The sequence below is a fragment of the Platichthys flesus genome, chromosome 7, assembly GCF_949316205.1.
Source record: "Platichthys flesus chromosome 7, fPlaFle2.1, whole genome shotgun sequence".
Lineage (NCBI taxonomy): Eukaryota > Metazoa > Chordata > Actinopteri > Pleuronectiformes > Pleuronectidae > Platichthys > Platichthys flesus.
The window spans coordinates 27,510,462-27,531,112 of NC_084951.1; the positions used below are offsets into that span (position 1 = coordinate 27,510,462).

At 45.8% G+C, this 20,651-nt stretch overlaps 1 protein-coding gene and 1 long non-coding RNA gene across 2 annotated transcripts; one reads left to right on the plus strand and one right to left on the minus strand.

The window, feature by feature from the left end:
* Window positions 1–70: 70 nt before the first annotated feature.
* srms (src-related kinase lacking C-terminal regulatory tyrosine and N-terminal myristylation sites) lies at window positions 71–16,055 on the minus strand. Its single transcript, XM_062391415.1, has 8 exons — window positions 15,188–16,055; window positions 12,872–12,993; window positions 10,311–10,477; window positions 6,352–6,499; window positions 5,389–5,547; window positions 4,387–4,568; window positions 3,392–3,548; window positions 71–3,015 (listed from the first exon to the last, which is right to left on the minus strand). Exons 1-8 carry the CDS (start codon window positions 15,565–15,567, stop codon window positions 2,816–2,818), a joined length of 1,515 nt encoding a protein of 504 aa, XP_062247399.1. The 5' UTR covers window positions 15,568–16,055; the 3' UTR covers window positions 71–2,815.
* Window positions 15,812–19,320, plus strand: LOC133956431 (uncharacterized). Its single transcript, XR_009921143.1, has 3 exons — window positions 15,812–15,913; window positions 18,484–18,579; window positions 18,667–19,320. It is a non-coding gene; the product is annotated as an uncharacterized LOC133956431 (long non-coding RNA).
* Window positions 19,321–20,651: the final 1,331 nt, after the last annotated feature.

The window sequence follows — 20,651 nt, forward strand, 5'->3', positions numbered from 1 at the left end:
TCATTACACTTTGTGAGAACATGTCAGACAACAGACGTTATGATAGAAAAGCACAGACACGCTTTATAACAATAATTAAAAGACTTTATTCTTTGACTCCTGGAGCTCGGGACCTGACGACAGACACACACAGAAGTCTCTCTCTGGTGATTATGGCTCAAGTTTCCTGAACTCGTCTTCGTCTTCTGTGAATCGTGCATAAACAAATCCAGAGCTGCATTGTTCTTAAATCACATTGCATCGCAGCACTGGTGGTGAAGAAATCCCAGTTCCTGCTACTGGGAACTGAGTCTGATTTACTCTGCACACCGTTTTGGTCATTTTGTAGTTTTTATTGTCCATGTTGTATAGTTAGTTATAGACGTGTGTAAACATAGGCACTCCAGTTGTAAGTCGGGGGCCTGTGGAAGAGCTTTAATAACTTAAGGCCTGTACATGTGGCACGGTGGCCCAGTGGCTCGGTGGCCCAGTGGCCCGGTGGCTTTTCAAGCACCGCGGCAGCATCGATCAAACGATCATCACAACAATCCCCTCACTCAACATGGAACATGAACCTTCTCAGACCCGTGACCGACGCTGAAGACGACACTCAGTGCCTGTGGAGAGTAACAAGACAACAGGTGAAGCCTGCTGGGCCCCAGAGACACAACTTGGGGGGGGGGTCACGTGATGAGATGTCGTCAGGCACGCGTGATGTGTTTGCTTGGTGTGAAGTATTTACCTGTTGTTTTAAAGCTGCAGCGACAGACACACACTCTGCTCGTTACACACACACACATGATCTGAACAGGAAGTGAAACTCTGCTCAGAAGTTTACCACCTGATGAAAACTCTTTAAATCTGCAGTGTTGTGGATGTGTGAGCCCGAGGGCTGCTCAGTGGACGGGGCTCTCTGATTGGTTGATTGCATGTCACGCCTACAACACACCCATGGTTAAAACGAGTTTCAGGATCAACACTTGAACTCAAAGCTTGTGGTGCAGTGACCTTCGTTTCGTGGACTTGGACTAAATGCACTTAGATCCTGGAACTCGAGCCCTTTGACCTGGATCCTGATCACTAGTTGGACAGCTTGTCCTGAAGGGGGCGCTACAGGGTCGGTCCCTGGGTTGATCCTGTGAACACAGACGAGGTCGAACTCCTCAGTCTAAACGTTTCTAGTTGATCAGTGCTCACGTGCAAGAGACGCTTCAGTTCTTCAGTGTGGCACAAAGCTAATAATGTAAGAATGTATGCTAGTTAGCATGCTAACACTGGCATGCCTGTTAGCATTAAAGCTAGAGGAATATTAGTTTACCCCCCCCCCCCCCGTCAGGACACCTGCTGTTCATCCGTCAATATAGAAAGTATTTAATTACCTCTTCAATTATTATAAATACTGTGAATAAACATGGAGGCTCCCAAAGGTGAAGCCAAAACATCTGGCTCGCCCCCTGGTGTCTGGCTGCAGTACAGCTCATAGACTCCACCTCCTCCATGTTAGCAGATGGGACATGGACCAAAGTGACAGAAAAGACGTGATGATTGACAGCTGACACTGACTCCTGATTGGTCCAGGGTGGTTATGGACCTCGACACCTCGTGATCACTGCTGCAGACTCTGAAGTCACATGACGTCACATTCCCAGAATGCTTCACCTTCCTCCAGTCTGTGGATTAAAGCTACTGACAGATTAGCTCTGTCTGTGGCTAAGCTAACACGAGCGGCCCTGTTGCTACAGCAGAGGGACGAGAGCTTCTCACCTCACCGTCATCATGAGGTTGTAAAAACAGATTTCCAAAACATATTCCCAAAATCAAAAGATGCATGTTACATGTGCATTTAATAATTCATTCCCTTCACCAAGGAGCAGATCCATCCATCTGTGTTGTTGGTCTGTCAGCAGGATCACAGACAAACCACCGGACGGGTTCACACCAGACTGGGTGGAAGGATGTTTGATGTGTCAGCTCAGGATCAGGAGAAGATCCAGAAGAACTCATGGACCTGACTGGCCTCGGTGGAGGTGTGCACACTACAACACTCTGGTTCTACAATGATCTACTACACACATTCTGCTTCTTCTTCTGTGGACCTGAGACTTTGTGAAGCAGCAGTTTGCTGTCTGGATCTCCTGACAGATAAGAGACTGAATCCTTTAACCTCCAAGCACAAGTTGACCTGAGGGTCTGAGAAACTCAAAGATCACGAAGCTACTGGATCCATCCTCTGGTCCTGGTGCAGGTTGGTCTTCTTCCTCTGGGACCTCCCAGCACCAGGCCCCAGCACCAGGCCCCAGCACCAGGCCCCAGCACCAGGCCCCAGGCTTCACAACCAGCAGGAGGATCATTATTGCACATAACCTCAATTTTAGAACTGGCTTTGCAATCAGAAGACAGGTGATTAGTCAAAGTCCTGACCTGTGACCTCAGAACATCTCAACGTGTGCTGAGCAGACATGGCAGGTACACAGGTGATAAAACATCATCTAGAAAACACTGAGGGTAAAAAACTCAAAGCAGGTGCGTCTGTGAATGTGCTGCGGGGGGGGGAGCAGTGACCTCACACCTCGTCCTCAGTTCACAGCCTCCTGACTCTTGAAGAGGAAGACGTCCTCATGTCCCTCTGTCTCGTGTCCCTCTGGAGAAGCCTCTCGTCACCTTTCACCTCTCTGCTGCTCAAATACATTTACCCTGTTGTAGACGTGTGTGGCTTTAAAAACATGTTCTCAGTCTGTCGGGGACCAGTTTGTAGAGGATGTGCTGTTGCACCATTCACATCCTCTCATCATCTCTGTGTCCCTCTGCGTCCCTCTGTGTCCCTGTGTCCCTCTCTCTATACCTCTATAGTCTTGAAATAGATCCGGGCATAGATGGAGTCCAGCTGGCTGTGCAGGGCGTGGAAGGAGGGTCTCTTGGACGGCTCCGCGGCCCAGCAGTCCATCATGATGCGGTAGATGTTCGGAGGACAGCGGGTTGGACAGGGCAGCCGGAATCCAGAGGACAGCAGGTCCAACACCTCCTTGTTGTTTTTTCCTGAAGCAGATATGAACATGAGCATGGGAGGAGCCACTAACCACTGCTACCAGTCAAGATGTTCCATCCTCTCTAAACTACAGACACTTCAAATCTATTTAAATCAAAAGTCTGGAAAAGACCAAAGTCAGTGAAATGTGTCTTATTGTGTTTGTGTGTCTTCATCTGAGTCTCCTGTGTCCACATGAAGACAGGGCAACAGGGTTTCACACTTTACATAGAAGAACCAAAACTATACAGAGATAAAGAATAAGACATATTACAAATATTATATTCTATTCATATATTAAATGTGCATTATACTGTGTAATGTACGAGTGAGAAGCAGCAGTTTACATCGTCATGTAGTTTAACAGTAGTTTATTTGATGCTCTACCTTCATAAGGCATTTTGCCTCGTGACATCATCTCGTAGAGCAAAACACCGAACGACCACACGTCTGACTTCACAGAGAACCTCTGGTAGATGGCCGCCTCCGGAGCCGTCCAGCGCACTGGGATCTTTGTGCTTCTGCTCGCTGTGTAAACACTGTCCTGAGGAGACGAGAGGGAAGCACAGGTTTCACAGGAGGAACACGAACACTGGTCCCCCAGCAGCCGGCTGTCCGTCTCACCTGTCCCCTGATCACCTGGGACGCTAGACTCACTTTGTGTTAAACCTTTCCTCACATTAGATCACCGGAGACGTCCTCTCATCCCTGTTGTGTGTAAATACCAAACGAGCTGCGTGTCAACAGGACATTTTCATTCTCAGGAACATCAACACAAAGTCACATTTCATGCTTCTATATAAAAAATCTGAACAGATTCCATGATGCTAACGCTCAGATTCCATGATGCTAACGCTCAGATTCCATGATGCTAACGCTCAGATTCCATGGTCACAGGGAGGAGGTGTAAAGTTCCAGAAGGCTTCTGATTGGACGCAGAACGAGTGACCGAGTCATCGATGTGTTTGAATCGTTTCACAGGAAGAAAAAGAAGTTGAGATGAATGAAGGTTGAACACCGGGAACCGGATTTTAACATCATGTGACACAACAAACATCCAGACTATATTTCAAGGTTAATTTCAACAGAATCATGAAGTATAAAAAAGTCCCATTATTTAACTTCTGATCAAAACTATATAATGAGTGTATTTCTTACTTAGGAGACTTTTTAAGATGATGGCATAAAACCGTGGAGCAGAAAGCAGCTTCATTTATTTACAGTCAATATTTTGGTATTGAGGTGATTCATGTTGAAATGTCACACAGAACATTTCAGTCGTCTCTATCTAAACTGATAATAAAGTCTTGGAAGCTCTGTATGAATTATTTCATTATTATGAATATGATCATAAATCCCTGAGCCGACCGCCCCTCTCTCACCTTAATGATCCGAGCCAGTCCGAAGTCGGCCACCTTGCAGACCAGGTCGTCCCCCACCAGCACGTTCCTGGCGGCCAGGTCTCTGTGGACGATGTTCCTGTCCTCCAGGTAGGCCATGCCCTCTGCGACCTGACTGCCCATGTAGATGAGGTGAGCGGAGGTCAGCACCTGACCTTCAGCCGCTGAGGACACACAGGTCAAGCAGGGTTCCTTATTTAACAAACTGCGTTAGAGGGAAGTGTTATCACAGAATCTGAACTCGTGTGTTGTAGGAATTCTCTCTTTATACCCAAATACACACTTGTATTGTTTCATTCAATTAAAGTGCCGTCACATTTAAAGGAATCAGAGAACATCTCAAACCAGCACAGAACCAAACACCTTTGAATTTCCATCTGTGTGTGAAGGTTCTAGCCGACAGTGTAGAGAAGTGCACACACACACACACACACACACACACACACACACACACACACACACACACACACACACACACACACACACACACACACACACACACACACACACACACACACACACACACACACACACACACACACACACACACACACACACACACACACAGACACACACACACACACACACACACACACACACACACACACACACACACAGATTAGAGTCTTTGGTTGGAGCACCACTTCTCTGCCAGGGAAGCAGATTATAATTCCTTTTGCTCTGGATTGAAGACGAAGAGATTTAACGTCATTTTACCTCAATACGTTTTCAGAGAAATGTCTGATGAAGAACTTGAATTCTCAAACCTGAGATAAGAAAATTAACCTTCTGCTTTGAAACCTCTAAAAACAACATCAGAGAAAATAAACAATGATAACAGATTAACTGAAGGGTTGACATTCTCTTAACTGTGTGTCTGTGTGTGTGTCTGGGAAAATGTTTAATGTCTGTCTGTGTGTGTGTGTTTGTGTTTGTCTGTGTGTGTGTCTGTGAGCATGTGTGTGTGTCTGTGTGTGCACTCACAGGCGAGGTAGGACTTGAGGCTTCCTTTGCTCATGAGCTCTGTGACGATGTAGACGGGCTCTCCTCTGGAGCACATGGCCAGCAGCTGGATGAGCTTCGGGTGATGGAGGCTCTTCAGAGCCTGAACCTCCTTCACGAACTCGTCCTGCTTCGTGTCCTCTGAGACGAGACGAGGGGACAGACACAAACCGGCGTTAATGTGAATCGTTTACAGACACTGTGCGTCTCCAAAATGTCCTCAAGTCACAGTCTGGGATTTGAACCCCTGCATGTGTCATCAGCTGTTTCCTTCTCTCGATCACTGGAACGTGAACCAATCAGCAGTCATCAGCCCAGCCACGTGCACGCTCATGAACGCTCGTGCACGCTCATGAACGCTCGTGCACGCTCGTACACTCACAACCCAAACAAACCAGTAACTCTCTCCTCTCTTCCCGTCATCACGTTATTTTACTTCCTGTCATCCATCAGTTTATTTTTAGCCTTCGCGTCGGAGCTTCCTGAACCAACGACATTCTTCTTCCTCCGGTCGACACCAGAAGATCAAACAGGTTCCTGAGGTCCAGCCGACTGGTCTGTTTACAGAACCAGTCCAACCAGTGCTGCCATGCAACTTGATTCAGCCATGAGATCGTGACTCAGCACCAAGACATCCTGCTTCCTCTGTGTACCTGAAGGGCCACGCCCACAGCAGCAGTGTCACCTGAAGGGCCACGCCCACAGCAGCACTGTCACCTGAAGGGCCACGCCCACAGCAGCACTGTCACCTGAAGGGCCACGCCCACAGCAGCAGTGTCACCTGAAGGGCCACGCCCACAGCAGCACTCTTTCTGATGGTCTCCCTGGTTTCTCAGGGACTACTTCCTGGATGAGGAGAACCAGACCTTTCTCAGAGGCCTGAGTGAGTGTGTGTGTTGTGAGGCAGCAGGGTGGAGCTTCAGGTTCAGGTCGGTGCAGTCGTACCTTGTTTCAGCATCTTGATGGCCACCTTCTTGTTCTCCGTGGTCCACTGAGCCTCCCACACCTCCCCGAAGTGGCCCTCTCCCAGTTTCCTGTGGAGCTTGAACTCCTCTCGAGGTCGTTCCCACGGCTCCATGTCGAAGAGCTCCCGCTGCACAGAGAGAACAGAGTGAGACAACTGGAAACGTCCCAGTATCAACTGGTGGATTTAATTATCATGTGACTCAGAACCAGGGCAGTTTTAAACTGGATGTCTGGAAACTCCCAGTTTGGCCTCATTTGAAATGTTAATTTCCAGATGAAGTCATGTGAGAGAAGCTGAAACAGGAAGTTTCATTTTACAAACACACAATCAAGTGTCTATCACTGATGAATCCTAAACTTTGTGTCTTCAGTTTGACTTCAACACAGATTCAAAGTCTGCTCAGCTCAACATTCTTATTCTAGTTCTGTTGTTATTCAAACCACTGGGAGGAAACCAGACCAACTGGAAACTGGTGTTTAATCAGGACAGAGGTGTAAAATCTGCTAAAACAGTTATTTAAAATTAATGACATCATTAAAATGAAATAACACTTCGTCTAGATTTTAAAAGGTTTTCTTTCATCAGCACTTTTGACTTAATGTGTTGATATTAATCTTTAATGCTGCTTCTGATGTTTTATTTTATTCTCAGGATCCTTGAAAATATCATGAAAATCAAGTTTTTACATTTATTTGCCTCCTGAAGCGAAACGTGGATCAAATCTTCCTTTACAGATAAATCTCATCTCAATATTTCAGATTGTTATTAATTTTTCATTTCAGGTTTGAGGAACGTGCAGATTTTAAATGAGCATTGTTTGATGTTAGTGAAAGAATGAAAAAAGAGAATTGAACAAATGATTTCATTTATTTTCATTAGTAATCAGCTGCTACAAACAATTTTCTTCTAATAATCAAGTGCTTTGAAAATGAAATGAACAGACCAATGAAATGATTCAATAATAAAACATGATTAAAACGAATATAAAAACTTATACATCACTCAGAAAAAAATAATAAAAAATTACAGATCAAGTTTAAAAAAAATCAAAGTGATAAACACAGAAGAATAAATAAATTCAGATTTAGTTTTTCTTTGCTGAAGCTTCAACAAAAGTTTGTAGAAAACAAACTGAAACTGATCTGGAACCAGTTTCCACATCATCAGGACAAATGATGATGAAGATTTCTTTAATCCGTCTTATTCAAAATGTCGTCTCCTCCTTGAAAGTCCTGAAAGTCTCAGATTGTGACTCACAGACAGTTTGTTGTGTGTTTGTTGAACAGAGTGAATCCACTTCTAGAAGCTGAAGGACACAAACTGAGTCTCAGCGTTTTATTGAGCGTTTCTCGGTTTAATCTCCGGAAACGAGACGAGTCGATAAAAACAGATTGAGAAGCCGTGAGGAGCCGTTTTAACGTCCCACATTAAACTGCCGGAACATTTAAATGACGTCTTAATGTCTTGTTTTCTAATCGATGACAACAGAGCTTTGAAATGTTCATTTCCTAAATCACACATCATGAAATGTAAAGGTTGATCTTATATCATAACATTAATTCTGATGAGTTAAAGTTGTGAAACAGTTTTAAGGTGAAAAAATCTATGAAATAAAGAAAAATGGATGAAAATTGAAACTCAATGAAAGAAAGTTGTGTTAATGTTCCTGTTGCTCTCAGCTGCTGTTTGTGAGAAACAACCTAATGCACACAACTTTTCACGTGTGGTTTGTTTACAAACTGTGTTGCGTGACTGAAATATGAACATAGCTACAGCCGCTGTGTAAAATGAGATCAACACATGAAGCAGAGGTCACGTGTCCATCTAGCTGCTTCTTCTTCATGTGTGACTCAGTGGACACAGCGTCTGTCTCAACGTCCCACGGCTTCATGTCTCCTGCAGCGTCCTCCTCTCCTTCCACTTCCTGTCACAGTTTGTAAATTCCCCTTCGCCAAGAGGAGCCTCCTCTTCCTCAGAGCCGCAGCCTGGACGTTCAGCGTTTCCTCTTTTCTTTGTGGGATATTCGACTTTTTAAAAACGTCATCATCTCCACACGTGCAAATGTTCCCAAAGGTTCAATAAACCAATGAGAAGACTCCAGAGCGGACGTTGCTCTAGAGACTCGTCTGATTCTAAGAGAATCAATGACAAATTAAATAGAAGGAAAACCAGTTCCAGTGACGCCTTCTCTCCATGAACCAGTTCTTTGGATTTCCATAATGATTGAGGACATAAAAACAGATGAAGTCACGTTTTCTGTGATGATTGTTTTTGAAATCTGTTGTTTTGGGATTAAAACCTGAGAAATCAACGCTGAAGCTCTGATTATAAGATTCTGAGTTTCAAGCTTTTAGAAAGTGACCTGAACTTAATGGAATGGAATCATCCACACAAGCATATCAAAGTAAAACACACAATAAAGTAAAATCCATTATTTAGGTCTCAGAGGAACATAAGGGCTTTGTTTGTTTTTTGTTCGGTTCTGAACATGTGCTAATTGTGTGTGTGTGTGTGTGTGTTGATTGTGTGTGTGCCTCTGCCTCAGTGTGTCCGTGGCCTCGGACTCAGAGCCTCCGCTGGAAGGGAAGAGAGAAGACGGAGGAATCACTGAGCGACTCTGATACAGAAGAAGAAGAGTTCTCATCTCTCACGTTCATCTTTCTCATTTTCTAAATGTTGTGTAAAATCCTCGTGTGTGTGTTTGTGAAGCGACTCAGAAACCTTGTGTTGGAGGAGAAACCTCGGGGGGGCTCGAGCTGAGGAGGATAAATGATAAGGCTGGGGGGGGGGGGGGCGGTAATGTGGAGCTGCAGAGATGGAGCATGTAATCACTGCACAGGACTTTATTCTGAAACTGGGCCAAATATTAGATTCTCTGCTTAATGACACTGGATAATTTTAGATATTTGCCTCTTGGTTTATATTTATGAACAATAAGATAAAAAGATTAAAATTCCTGCTTCAACAACAGTTAGAAAAATTAAAGAGCTTTTACGGATTCAGAGAAAAGCTGTTCGACTAAGATTAAAATTATAAAATGGAGCTTTTGTTTAGTGAATATGGAATTATTATTATTATTATTATTATAAGTGACTGTGAACCAGAAGCTGTCCAGTCTTTATCCTCTGCTCGTTTCATTTAGAATTAATAGAAAGATGAATTCTGCTTCATGTTCGTCTCCGAGCTGAAGCTGCAGGCGGACATGAAGTGAATATTTTATAATATTTACACTAGAACCCGTTTTACACATGTTAAGAAAACGCACCAGTGATATTACTGATATTAATTATCCACCTGTGAAAACCACTGATCAGTCTCCATCAGACAGAGTCCATGTTTCAGAATAAACTAATAAGATCAGTCTATAAATAATATATTTATCTCATATTAACAGTATATAAAACTGTATTCATCACTTTACTGTTACTGTACCATGGGACTGATTTTACAATATAAAGGTGTTTGTACTTTGACTCATCTGCAGGGATCAATAAAGTTATGACCTGGTGATGCAGTAAACATGTCACATGGGATTGTGCGTCTGCACTTTAGACACAATAAACTGAATATTGTCAGACTTTTATAGCATCATGTGTAACATGACTCAGCGTTTCTGTGAGTCACATGTTTTCTTGTTCTTTTAACTTTGTGAGGAGAAGTTTGGTTTTCATGGAGATTGATTTAAATGAGATGTTTCTTGGTGGACCTCATGAATCTGAAGCAGATCCCACTGGACTCTGCTGAGATCTGCTTCTGTGAGATGTTCATGGATTTCTGGGAATCGTTCACAGACGTTGATGATTGATGATCATCAGGCGTGTAGATATTTATGAATCCAGATAAGAATCTGAATCTGGATCAGTTTTGTATGTTGTAAACCTGGAGCCAGCACCTGAGAGGAGACCAGTGGACCCTGGTGTTTGAGTGTGAGTCCTACCTGCTGGGCGCAGGGCTCCTCCAGCAGCACCCCCAGGCTGCGGGGGTTCTTCTGGAAGTAGGAGATGAGCTCCCCCAACGTGGCGAAGGAGATCTTCTCTGAGACGAAGTACGCTCCGATGGTGGAGCGCTTGATCCTGAAGTGGTAGACCTGCCCCTCGCTGCGAGCTGCAGGACACAGAGGAGCACAAACCATCAACCACACCTCCAACCAGAAGAAGAAGGTTCACTTACTACCATCCACGATAATGGGATTTATGACTGTGAACATCAAAGGCTCTCAGGACGTTTCAGGACCGGAGGGGAAATCAGAAACAAAGAAGTTTGAAGTGAGAACGTGAGGAAAGAAGGGAACGTCCTTTTATAACCTCCAGAGAGAGACAGAGAGAGAGAGAGAGAGAGAGAGAGAGAGGGTGAGAGTGAGAGAGAGAGAGAGAGAGAGAGAGAGGGGGACAAGGAGAGATAGATAGAGAGAGTGAGAGAGAGGGGGATAAGGAGAGAGATAGAGAGAGAGGGTGAGAGAGAAGGAGCGAGAGAGACAGAAATAAAGAGAGAGAGAGAGACAAGGGGAGAGAGAGAGAGAGTAAGAAAATAAAGAGCGAGAGGGAGAGAGAGATAGAGAGAGAGGGTGAGAGAGAAGGAGCGAGAGAGACAGAAATAAAGAGAGAGAGAGACAAGGGGAGAGAGAGTGAGAAAATAAAGAGCGAGAGGGAGAGAGAAGGAGAGAGAGAGAGAGAGAGAGATAAAGAGCGAGAGGGACAAGGAGAGAGAGAGAGATAAAGAGAGAGAGAGAAATAAAGAGCTAGAGGGACAAGGAGAGAGAGGGAGAAATAAAGAGCGAGAGGGACAAGGAGAGAGAGAGAGAGAGAGAGAGAGAGAGAGACAGACATGTTTGTTCTTGAGTCATAAAGTAAAGGAGGTGTGGTCTGCTCCGCCTTCACGTGACCATATTTTGGACTCAGCTGCAGATGAAGGTGAAGCCAGAGGGTGAACAGAGGAGGAAGGACAAAGTGAAGAGGAAGGTGAGCTGCAGGTGATGAAGGGTCATCATTCACAGGACTTGAAAACGCTCACACTCTACAGCCCCCCCACCTGCTTCCACAGACTTCACCAGTCTCACACGGAGCTTCAGCTGCTCCGTCAGCAATGTGTCATCTACTGATGAAGAGGAATCCTTAACTTGGGCGTGTTTTTTCTATTCACATGTGTTCGTCTTTTAAATCCTGTATTTCACCAGCCTTTATTGTTGTTAGTACAACAGTGATAAGTTATCATCTCTAAGATGTGTCTCTTCTTGTTTCAAGCTTAGAGAATGAGAAGTTGGATGTTGAAACAAACAAAGGAAGGAGACACAGGACGACTCAACTTCTTATTTATGGTTTAACTTATCAAAGTGTCTGAGGCTCATCGGGAGTAAACAGTGATTCTTATTATTTTCAGGAAGACTTCAGCTTCTTAGGGAAGTGACTCATGTGTGTGTCCCTCTGAAGGAGAGGAGGAAACAGCCTCATTCAGAGACAAGAGAGCGTCAGAGTGTTTGATACTGAGGACAGGAGACACCACTTCATCCTTCAAGTGAAAGTGAAGAAGATAAAAAGCAGAAATCTGTTCAGCACCAGGTTTTAAAGATCAAGCTGCTGCTGTGGTCTTAGAGGACGACCTCCAACATGAGGACACAGAGCGTCCCCTGGTGTCCTCTGCAGCAGGAGGACGGAGATGAGGTGGCTGGAGACAGACAGGGGGAGGAGGAGGGGTGATGGAGGGAGAGAGGGGGGGAACAGCCCATGGTGAAGAGACCTCAGAGAGAGAGGAGTGAGGTGATCTCCAGCTTGGTGTTTCAGTCACATGACTCTTTCTTCTGAAGTCGCTGAGTCGGCAGCTTCTCTGCTGCTGCACCAGCTGATTCATATCTCATACGCTGACACAGATTCATCTCTTTATTCTGCTTTACCTACTTTGCTTTCTCAGAATAGTTTTCACTTTAATATTCCCATTTAGTATTTTATTACTCTCTCTCTTGGGATGTAAGACAGCGTTTCCTCACTTCCTGTTAATATTGTGCAGATATGGAGGATTTATTTTTATGGTTTCATTCTGTTAATCTCTTTGTTACATTTTTTGTATGAACAGTTCTGTAAAAAGGTCATTTAATTATTTAAAATTAAATTGGGTTAAATAAATAATCTGGCTTTGCTAATTTAGTCAAGATGTTCCAGAGAAATATATGTATTTATAAATGAAGATTTAATATTTGTTAAACTCAGACAAAGCTAGTTTCACTTATGTTTTTGAAGTAATTTCATCAAATCCACAGCAAACTACAAAAAACACAAACTAAAGACAAGAGGGAATTTAAAAAGAGGAAAGAAAGAAAGAAGATAAAGAAAAGGAATGAAAGGAGAAGAAAGAGGGAAGCAGCTGTGAGAGAATTACATGATGGATGAGTTCATGAGTGGATGAGAGGATGAGAGGATGAGGTGATGAGGTGATGAGTGGATGAGTGGATGAGTGGATGAGTGGATGAGAGGATGAGTGGATGAGTGGATGAGTGCTGGTTCTTACCGGAGATGGTGTACTCGTCACTGTGACTCTCACTGATGCGAACAAGGAAGGAGCCATCTTTGTTTTGGGAAGCCAGAAGCAGCTTCTCAGCTTTCACTCGGTTTATGTTCCCATAGTACCACCTGGGGGGGGGGGGGGGGGGGGGAATTAAACACACAAACACAGAGTGAAGAATGTAAACATTGCACACACAAAAATTACACTACACAATTTCAATAACTGGTCGAGTCAGAACAGCTTTAAACAATGTGACCTGAAAACCAGTGAACACATGATCTGATCTGAGACCTGCTGTTTTAAAGTAGTTACACTTAGTGACACGTGCTTTACAGTGTGTGTGTGTGTGTGTGTGTGTGTGTGTGTGTGTGTGTGTGTGTGTGTGTGTGTGTTGTGACCTGTATTTGCTCAGTCATCAGGGCGGGTCTCACACTCAGGTTTCACTGAAACTAACAACAAGCTGCTCGCAAGAGAAGAGTCAGACATTCAGATGAGAACCAGTAGACTGTCTCCTGGACGAGTCCCTGTCCCTCTGTGTGAGACGAGAGGGACAGCAAAGCTTCTCATCCGGTCTGAGAGGACCTGAGGAGATGAAGTGTCCACGTCCAGGAGCTCAGACTCTTCAGACGTCCCTGAGTGGAGCTCCAACCTCCACGAGAACAGAGGCGCTTCAATTCAACCGACGGTTCAGGTCTCGTCCTTCCACCACGTTACTAACTGACCAACCGACCGACTGACTGACAGACAGAGCGACTCACCAACTGACTGACTGACAGAGCGACTGACCGACTGACCGACTGACAGAGCGACTGACCAACCGACTGACTGACAGAGCGACTGACCAACCGACTGACAGACAGAGCAACTGACCAACTGAGCGACAGCGGGGGAAACATACCTCCTTGAACAAGCCAATGAGAGAATTCAGTTCTTCAGACAACCAGCTGAGGTATTAACAAACCCTGGAGATGTTCCCTCTGATCCTGGTCCACCTGATTCTAGTCTTCTGACTGAGGGAGGAGGACACCTGAAGCTCGTCTCCTGTTTCACCGTTAGACGACTGGGACATGAAGACTGTGAAAGGACACAGTGAAGTCAACCTTGGAGAGACGGAGACACAGGACGATTCCCCGGGGACAGAATGAATAATGGACGACGTGCAGCTGCAGAGCGGAGAACCCCCCCCCCCCCCCCGCGGCTCGGCCAATCTGCATGATGATGCACGGTGGGAGGAAGCTGAGCAAACAGGCCGAGAACATGTAACATCCAAAATCCCAGCCGAGCCGGGACTCAAACCGCCGACCTCCTCGCTGTGGGGCGACACCTCAAACCTTAGTGACAGATTATCACTTGTCCACTAACTTTACAACAAATTAATGATTTAAAGGTTCAGTATGAAAACCTCATTTTAAATATTATTTTCCATATCTGCCTCTCAAGGCTTCACTCTGGAACTTGAAGTTGTTTTATGATAAGAAATCTAGAACCTCAGGAGCCTCTGGAAGGTGTTGGTGGTTTTCTGTGATAATTGATTATTCATGTGTTAAACACATTAAACAAAAGTCCAAATGGAATCATGATGCTCGTCCTGCTGATATAAGAAGATTCAAATATCAGTGGAGCTGGAACCAGTGATTTATTATTTTCTTTCTCAATGATGTTATTACATAAATTCAATGCACCACAGAATAACACACAGGACCATGTGAAGCTCCCTCTGTCCTCAGGATCATCAGAACTCCATGTGATAAAGAATTCATATTAATCTGGAGCAAAGATCTAATTTGTCTTCTGCTCCTCAGTCTAAAATGAGAATCCTCGGTTCTGAGGAAAGATTAATTTTCATTTTCATGACTTTGCTTTTATCCTTCTGTCAGTTTCACTGAGGAAAGACTTGAATGATCCAGAATCCAAAACACAGCAAAGAACCAAAGACCAGGTTCATACAGTTCCCCACTCTGTAGACCAGAAGGTTTCACCTCACCCACACTAACCTTTACTAACCCACACTAACAGGACCACACTAACCTGACCCACACTAACCTTTACTAACCCACATTAACTTGACCACACTAACCTTTACTAACCCACACTAACAGGACCACACTAACCTGACCCACACTAACCTTTACTAACCCACATTAACTTGACCACACTAACCTTTACTAACCTACACTAACCTGAACTAACTCCGACACAGATCAGATCTAAATGGTTCAGTCTGGACCCAGTGGTCCCTCAGCAGGTGGATCCGGACCAGGTGGACCCGGACCCCGTGGACCCGGACCAGGTGGATCCGGACCAGGTGGACCCACTCACTTGTGCTTGGCGAACTCGTCCTGCAGCAGCGCCAGGTAGTTGGCCGGGATCAGGCCGGACTCCAGGGACCCGGTGAGCTTCTTCGCCAGCACGTAGTCGCCCCGCTTCTCCAGCACCGACAGCTTGTCGCCCTCCTTCACCGTCAGCTCGTCGTCGCTCCGGGCCACGAAGTCGAACAGCGCCGCGTACAGCTGCACCGGCCGCTTCTTGGGCGACGGGGCGCGGATGTCCCCGGACACGGTGCGGATCTCCGCCGCGTGCGCCGCCGGGTTGGCGATCACATGGTCGTGGTTCGGGACGTTGGGGTAGCGGAAGTCGGGCCAGATCCAGTTCCAGAGCCGGCCGAGGCACGGCATACACGCGCGGCAGCAGCCCTCCATCCCGGGACTCGATCAGCCTCGGCTCCGGCCGCTCGCTGCTCCAGGTGCCGCTCGCTCTCTAGCCGCAAACATGACGCGGCGCCCGCGGCTCGGACGATCCGGACCAACCGGTTTGCTCGGTGCGGCTCGTGGGTCGCGGCTCCGCGGCGGCGGCGCTGCGCACGAAGGCTGCGGGAATGCGGAAACGGGAGTGGAGGCAATCAGGGTCGGGTCGGTTCCCTGCGGGGACTCGACCCAAGATGAACCCGCAGTGCGAGTGCATGGCTCCGCGAGGAGTCCACCGGTCATCCACCGGTCATCCACCGGAACCGGGCGAGGAGCAGAAACACCGCGGCCCCGGGAACAGGTGCGAGAGGAAGGTGAAGCGGCACCGTGCGTAAAGTTCAGGTCCGGAGCGGGAGCTCAGCACGCACACGCCTGCGTACTGATGCGGGAGGAGGGGGTAGAGAGGGAGAGAGAAAGGGAGAGGGGGTAGAGGAAGGGTAAAGAGAGAGATGGGGGGTACAGAGAGAGAGAGAGAGTGAGAGAGAGAGAGAGAGTGAGAGAGAGAGAGAGCGAGAGGGACAAGGAGAGAGAGGGAGAGAGAGAGAGAAAAAAAGAGCGAGAGAGAGAGAGACAGAGAGAGAGAGAGGTTTTATTCAGTTCCTTCATGTTTTCTTGGAGAACCTCTGACCTCAGAGGTCAAGGAGCAGGTGGAGATGGAGCTGGACCCTCGTGTCTCTTGGGATCTGATGTTTGTTATGAACCAACAACACAAAAGAAACGTCTGAAGATTTAAAACATTTTCACTGTGTCATCACAGAATTGGATGATTTTAATGAACCAATCTGGAAACATTTGGTCTATTTGCTGAAACCTTATGAATCAGGTGCAGATGAATTGACTGCTGTCAAAAGAAGGTGTGACTCTTCTGAAGCTGGTGGGAGAAGAATCCAGAAGGTTCCAGAGAAGCAGAGCAGAGTCAGTTTGATAGATAGCACACTGTTTTATTAGTATATTTAGCTTCGTGACAAACAGCTCGGGAGAAAATCAACAGAACAACAAAACTTCATGGTCACAGGAACATTTCAGCCGCAGCAGTGACATCACACGACAGAAAGCTCAGTTCTCCACTCGGTGGGTTCTGGACCCGAGTGATATGTTCCAACACAAGAAGAAGACTTCTTCTTCTCTGTTGTTTTAAGATGCTTCACATACATCAACACTTTTCTAAAGAATGAAAAGAATCAGCCACAGGCAGAGAAAAGGAATCCACTGTTATATATAATAATCATAAACACAACAAACAGGAAAAGAATTGATATCATCATCTGGTATCAAACACAGAGGGACAGGGCCTCAGGTCAACGTGGGTTTACAAAAGAGACGTCCAGTCGTTTTCCTGAGCTTGAGTTTTGTCGTCTGCAGTTTAAAGTTTTGCTAAATATACTAATAGACTGGGAGACCGGACACTGGGAGGCCGGACACTGGGAGACCAGACACTGGGAGACCGGACACAAGGGTCCGTCATGGCTTATCGTTCGCTGAGGAACCGGGCCCCCCCCCCCCCGGCTCAGCGGGGGGTCGCCGTGGCCCCTGTGATTGTGTGTGCTGTGGAGTCAGCCGAGAGGTCAAAGGAATCGGCCTCCTGCAGGGGGCGCCACACTGTTCAGCTGTGACGTGTTCCCACAGAACGTTCTCCTCTCGGCGAATCACACGAGCCGAACACGACTTCCGTCGCTAAACGCTAACGAGGCGTTTCTAAAAGGTGGCGGGATTCAAACTGTAAAAACATGTGGGAGCGCCCCCTGGTGGGAAGGCTGATGTGTGAAATGGTGATAATGAGAGGCAGTCCCATTTCCCTCCAGTGTGTGAGGAGGGAGTCAGGAAAACAGAAAACAGAGGAAATCAGAAAAACTAAAGGAGAGAGAATCTGTACATGTAAACATCACTCTTCCACTGAGTCACATGATGAGAGGATGAGACTGGTCCTCTCCTGTCGGGGAGAAGCTGCTGGAGGAAACCCACACAATCAAGAGTCTGGAACCAAGTCAGGTGACGAGGAAACACCACCAGCAACAGAGAGGGTCTGAACAGAAACCTACACAGCTGGGGGGGGGGGCCTGTCCACACTGTGAGCCCACTGGGATAGAAAAATAAAACCAGCTTAGCCCGAACACTTCAGAGTGAGAGTTGATCCTCACGTCAGAGGCGGATCATGTGATCGTGAGCAGGAACCCGAGCGACATCATCCAGAAGCTTCACTGAGAAGATTCAACCCTCAGACTCTGAAGTGTCAGAACCATTCAAACCAGTTCAAACCAGTTCAAACCAGTTCAAACCTAAAGAAAACAACAAACCTGCGTGTGAAGAATAAATCCTCTTCAATTCAGGGTCCATCAGGAACTCTCCATGTTAAGATTAACTAAGATCATCTTCCTCCTCTCGTTGAGGGTATGAATATTTAAAATAGGAAATTCTAAAGTCAGCCTGTTTTTCACTCAAATTAAATTCAGCCGTGGAGGAAGGCTTTCAAAATAAAAGTAGCTGTTGGATGAACAAAAGACAAACCTGAAATAAAACATTTAAAGGTAATTTTCATCTAATAAACAGACTTGAATCTAAAATGAAAATAACTAAATGTCTTCAGCATCTGGAGATTAGAACACACGCTGTGAGTTTGTCAGTTGAATGAATCAGAATGAGACTCGAGGTTCACGAGGTTCTGACGAGCCGGTCGGGTTCCTGCTCTCGCTTTGTGTTCCTCCATGTTTGGAATATGCATTTGACTGGTTTTAGAATATTGTACAAAATATCTTCTTTAAAAAAAACCACTCGACTCGCACTATAAAATATGGCTATAAAATAAAAGTATCAAGAAGAACAATAATAATAACAATAACCATATAATACTGAACAATAGAAATGTGTCGGCAGGTTGAGCCGTTGACGGGAGGAGGCGGAGCTTGGGCGTTCGATTCCTCTGATTATGGCTGAACACCCGGAGTCTTCTCCCAGTCCAGAAATCCCACTGTGAGCAAATTACACCTTTCTACAGATTGTCATTTGCTTTTGTATTTTTACTCTTGACAGTTGTTTTTCCCTGTTGTTGTTCTGCAGCTCTGTGGCTTCGTAGTAAACTGACCTGGGCTCAGAAACACGTACAGAACTTTACTGAAGAACCAATCAGATGATCCCAAACGGCCTGAGCCCCTGAATCCTCTGAACTTCACATGTTCACGTGACTTTATGACTTTCAAACCTCTGAGGTCAGTGATTCAGCTTCTGTTCACTCTCGACTTATTCCCACAAATAAAAAACTTCATCCCATCTCCCAGAAGCAGTTTGAGGATCTGATGGAAACCAGAGTCAAAGCTCCTCTTCACCTCCAGAGCATCTCTAACTCCATCTTCATTCTGAGGAACCAAAGGGTTCAGATCACTGCTCTTCAGACTCTGAGCCTCACGTCCTGTTCACAGTATTTACATGTGCACATCACAGAGTTCCACTGATTCCTGACTCACACACAAACGTCACACAACCGGCTTCAAACCACAAGTCAAATTAAAACAGAGGAAAAATAAACCACAGCAGGTTTTGACCTCCAGGGGAAACTGAGAAGATCATGTGAAAGTTCTCTGTGACTCTGAAGAGCACTTGAACCCACACAGTGACTCAGGAGGAGAGGAGGACGCTGGGGCAGCTCAGGCTCATGTCTGGGCTTCAGGAGCTAATACCAGTATTTGATCATAATAAATGTATGAATTCTGAAAACCTCCCTCACAGCTTTCCTGAGATATCACGAGAAACATCACGAGAACAACACGACGCTGACTCAGAGGCACGGACACTGATTGAACCTCTCACAACATTAAATGAAATGAGTTTCTCTCAAAAGGCTGAGGACTCATGACTTCCCATCATGCCTCTCTCCTGTTCCTCTTCTGTTGGGTGTGTCTTTTATTTTGTTGCATATTTGTCTTGTTGTGTCGTGATCACAATATTCTGTAACTGCTCTAAATCTGATGTTTCCTAAATCAAACAATTTACATTTTCATCCTAAGACAAGTTTTTTGTGGTGAAGCCGAAACGTAAACGTCTGGAGGTTTTCGTGTTTAATGATTCGAGCGTCTTCGTGAACTAATGGCGTTAGCGTGTCGTCAGCTCCGGGGCCACGCAGTGTGCAGGACAGATGTGACCATGAGGGGGCAGCACCGGGCAGCCTCAACACAAAGCGTCTAAAGACCAGAGAATGATTATCAGCTGCATCGCAACAAACACAAACCACGACACCTCGTCCTCACCAGTGCAAAGTGGGGGAGGGTGTGGTGACTCCTGGGAAACATGCATACATACACAGAGAGCCCCCCCCCCCCCAGATCACAGATGTAGCCTCAGTGCAAAGAGGAGCAGGTGACACATCGAGTGGAAACAGAAGCAGAGCGACGCCTCCGGGGAAATAAGCCACACTCGACTTTTGTTCATTTTCAAACCTCCTGGTCAACAACGAATACAACAATGAACAACTCTGGTTATGCACTGGAGGTGGCACTGATAATAATAAATATAATAATAGTAATCATAATATTAATAATTAAATGACTAAAGTTAAATGTTACCAGAGTCAAAGCTCCTTCGAGGAATAAATCAACTTTTCAGGGACGAGGCCGCTCATCGTGTTGTTCAGATGGCGGCCTCACCACAGTCTGTGATAAAGATGGACGACATGCGGCCCCCACAGGTTCAAACATCTGGATCGCCCCCTGGTGGCTGACTGCAGTATAAACCTCCTTCATGTTAGCAGGTGGGACATGGACCAAACTTTACAAATCTAAGTAGATGTTAACTAAATGTTTGTCAAAGATGGTTTCTGTCACTTCAGGTCGTTCTTATCGCACTGATGTTTGTTCAAGTCTTCATTTTTGGTTTTAATCAGAAGAGTCGACCATCTTTATTTACAGTCTATGTTCTGTACGGTGAATATGAAGCTTAGCCTAGCATGAGCAGGAAAAACAGAGGTAAACCCCTAGCCTAGCCTAGCCTAGCCTAGCCTGGCTAAATGATGTATCTTATGGGATGCATCGGGTGCCAAACAATTTCTTCTC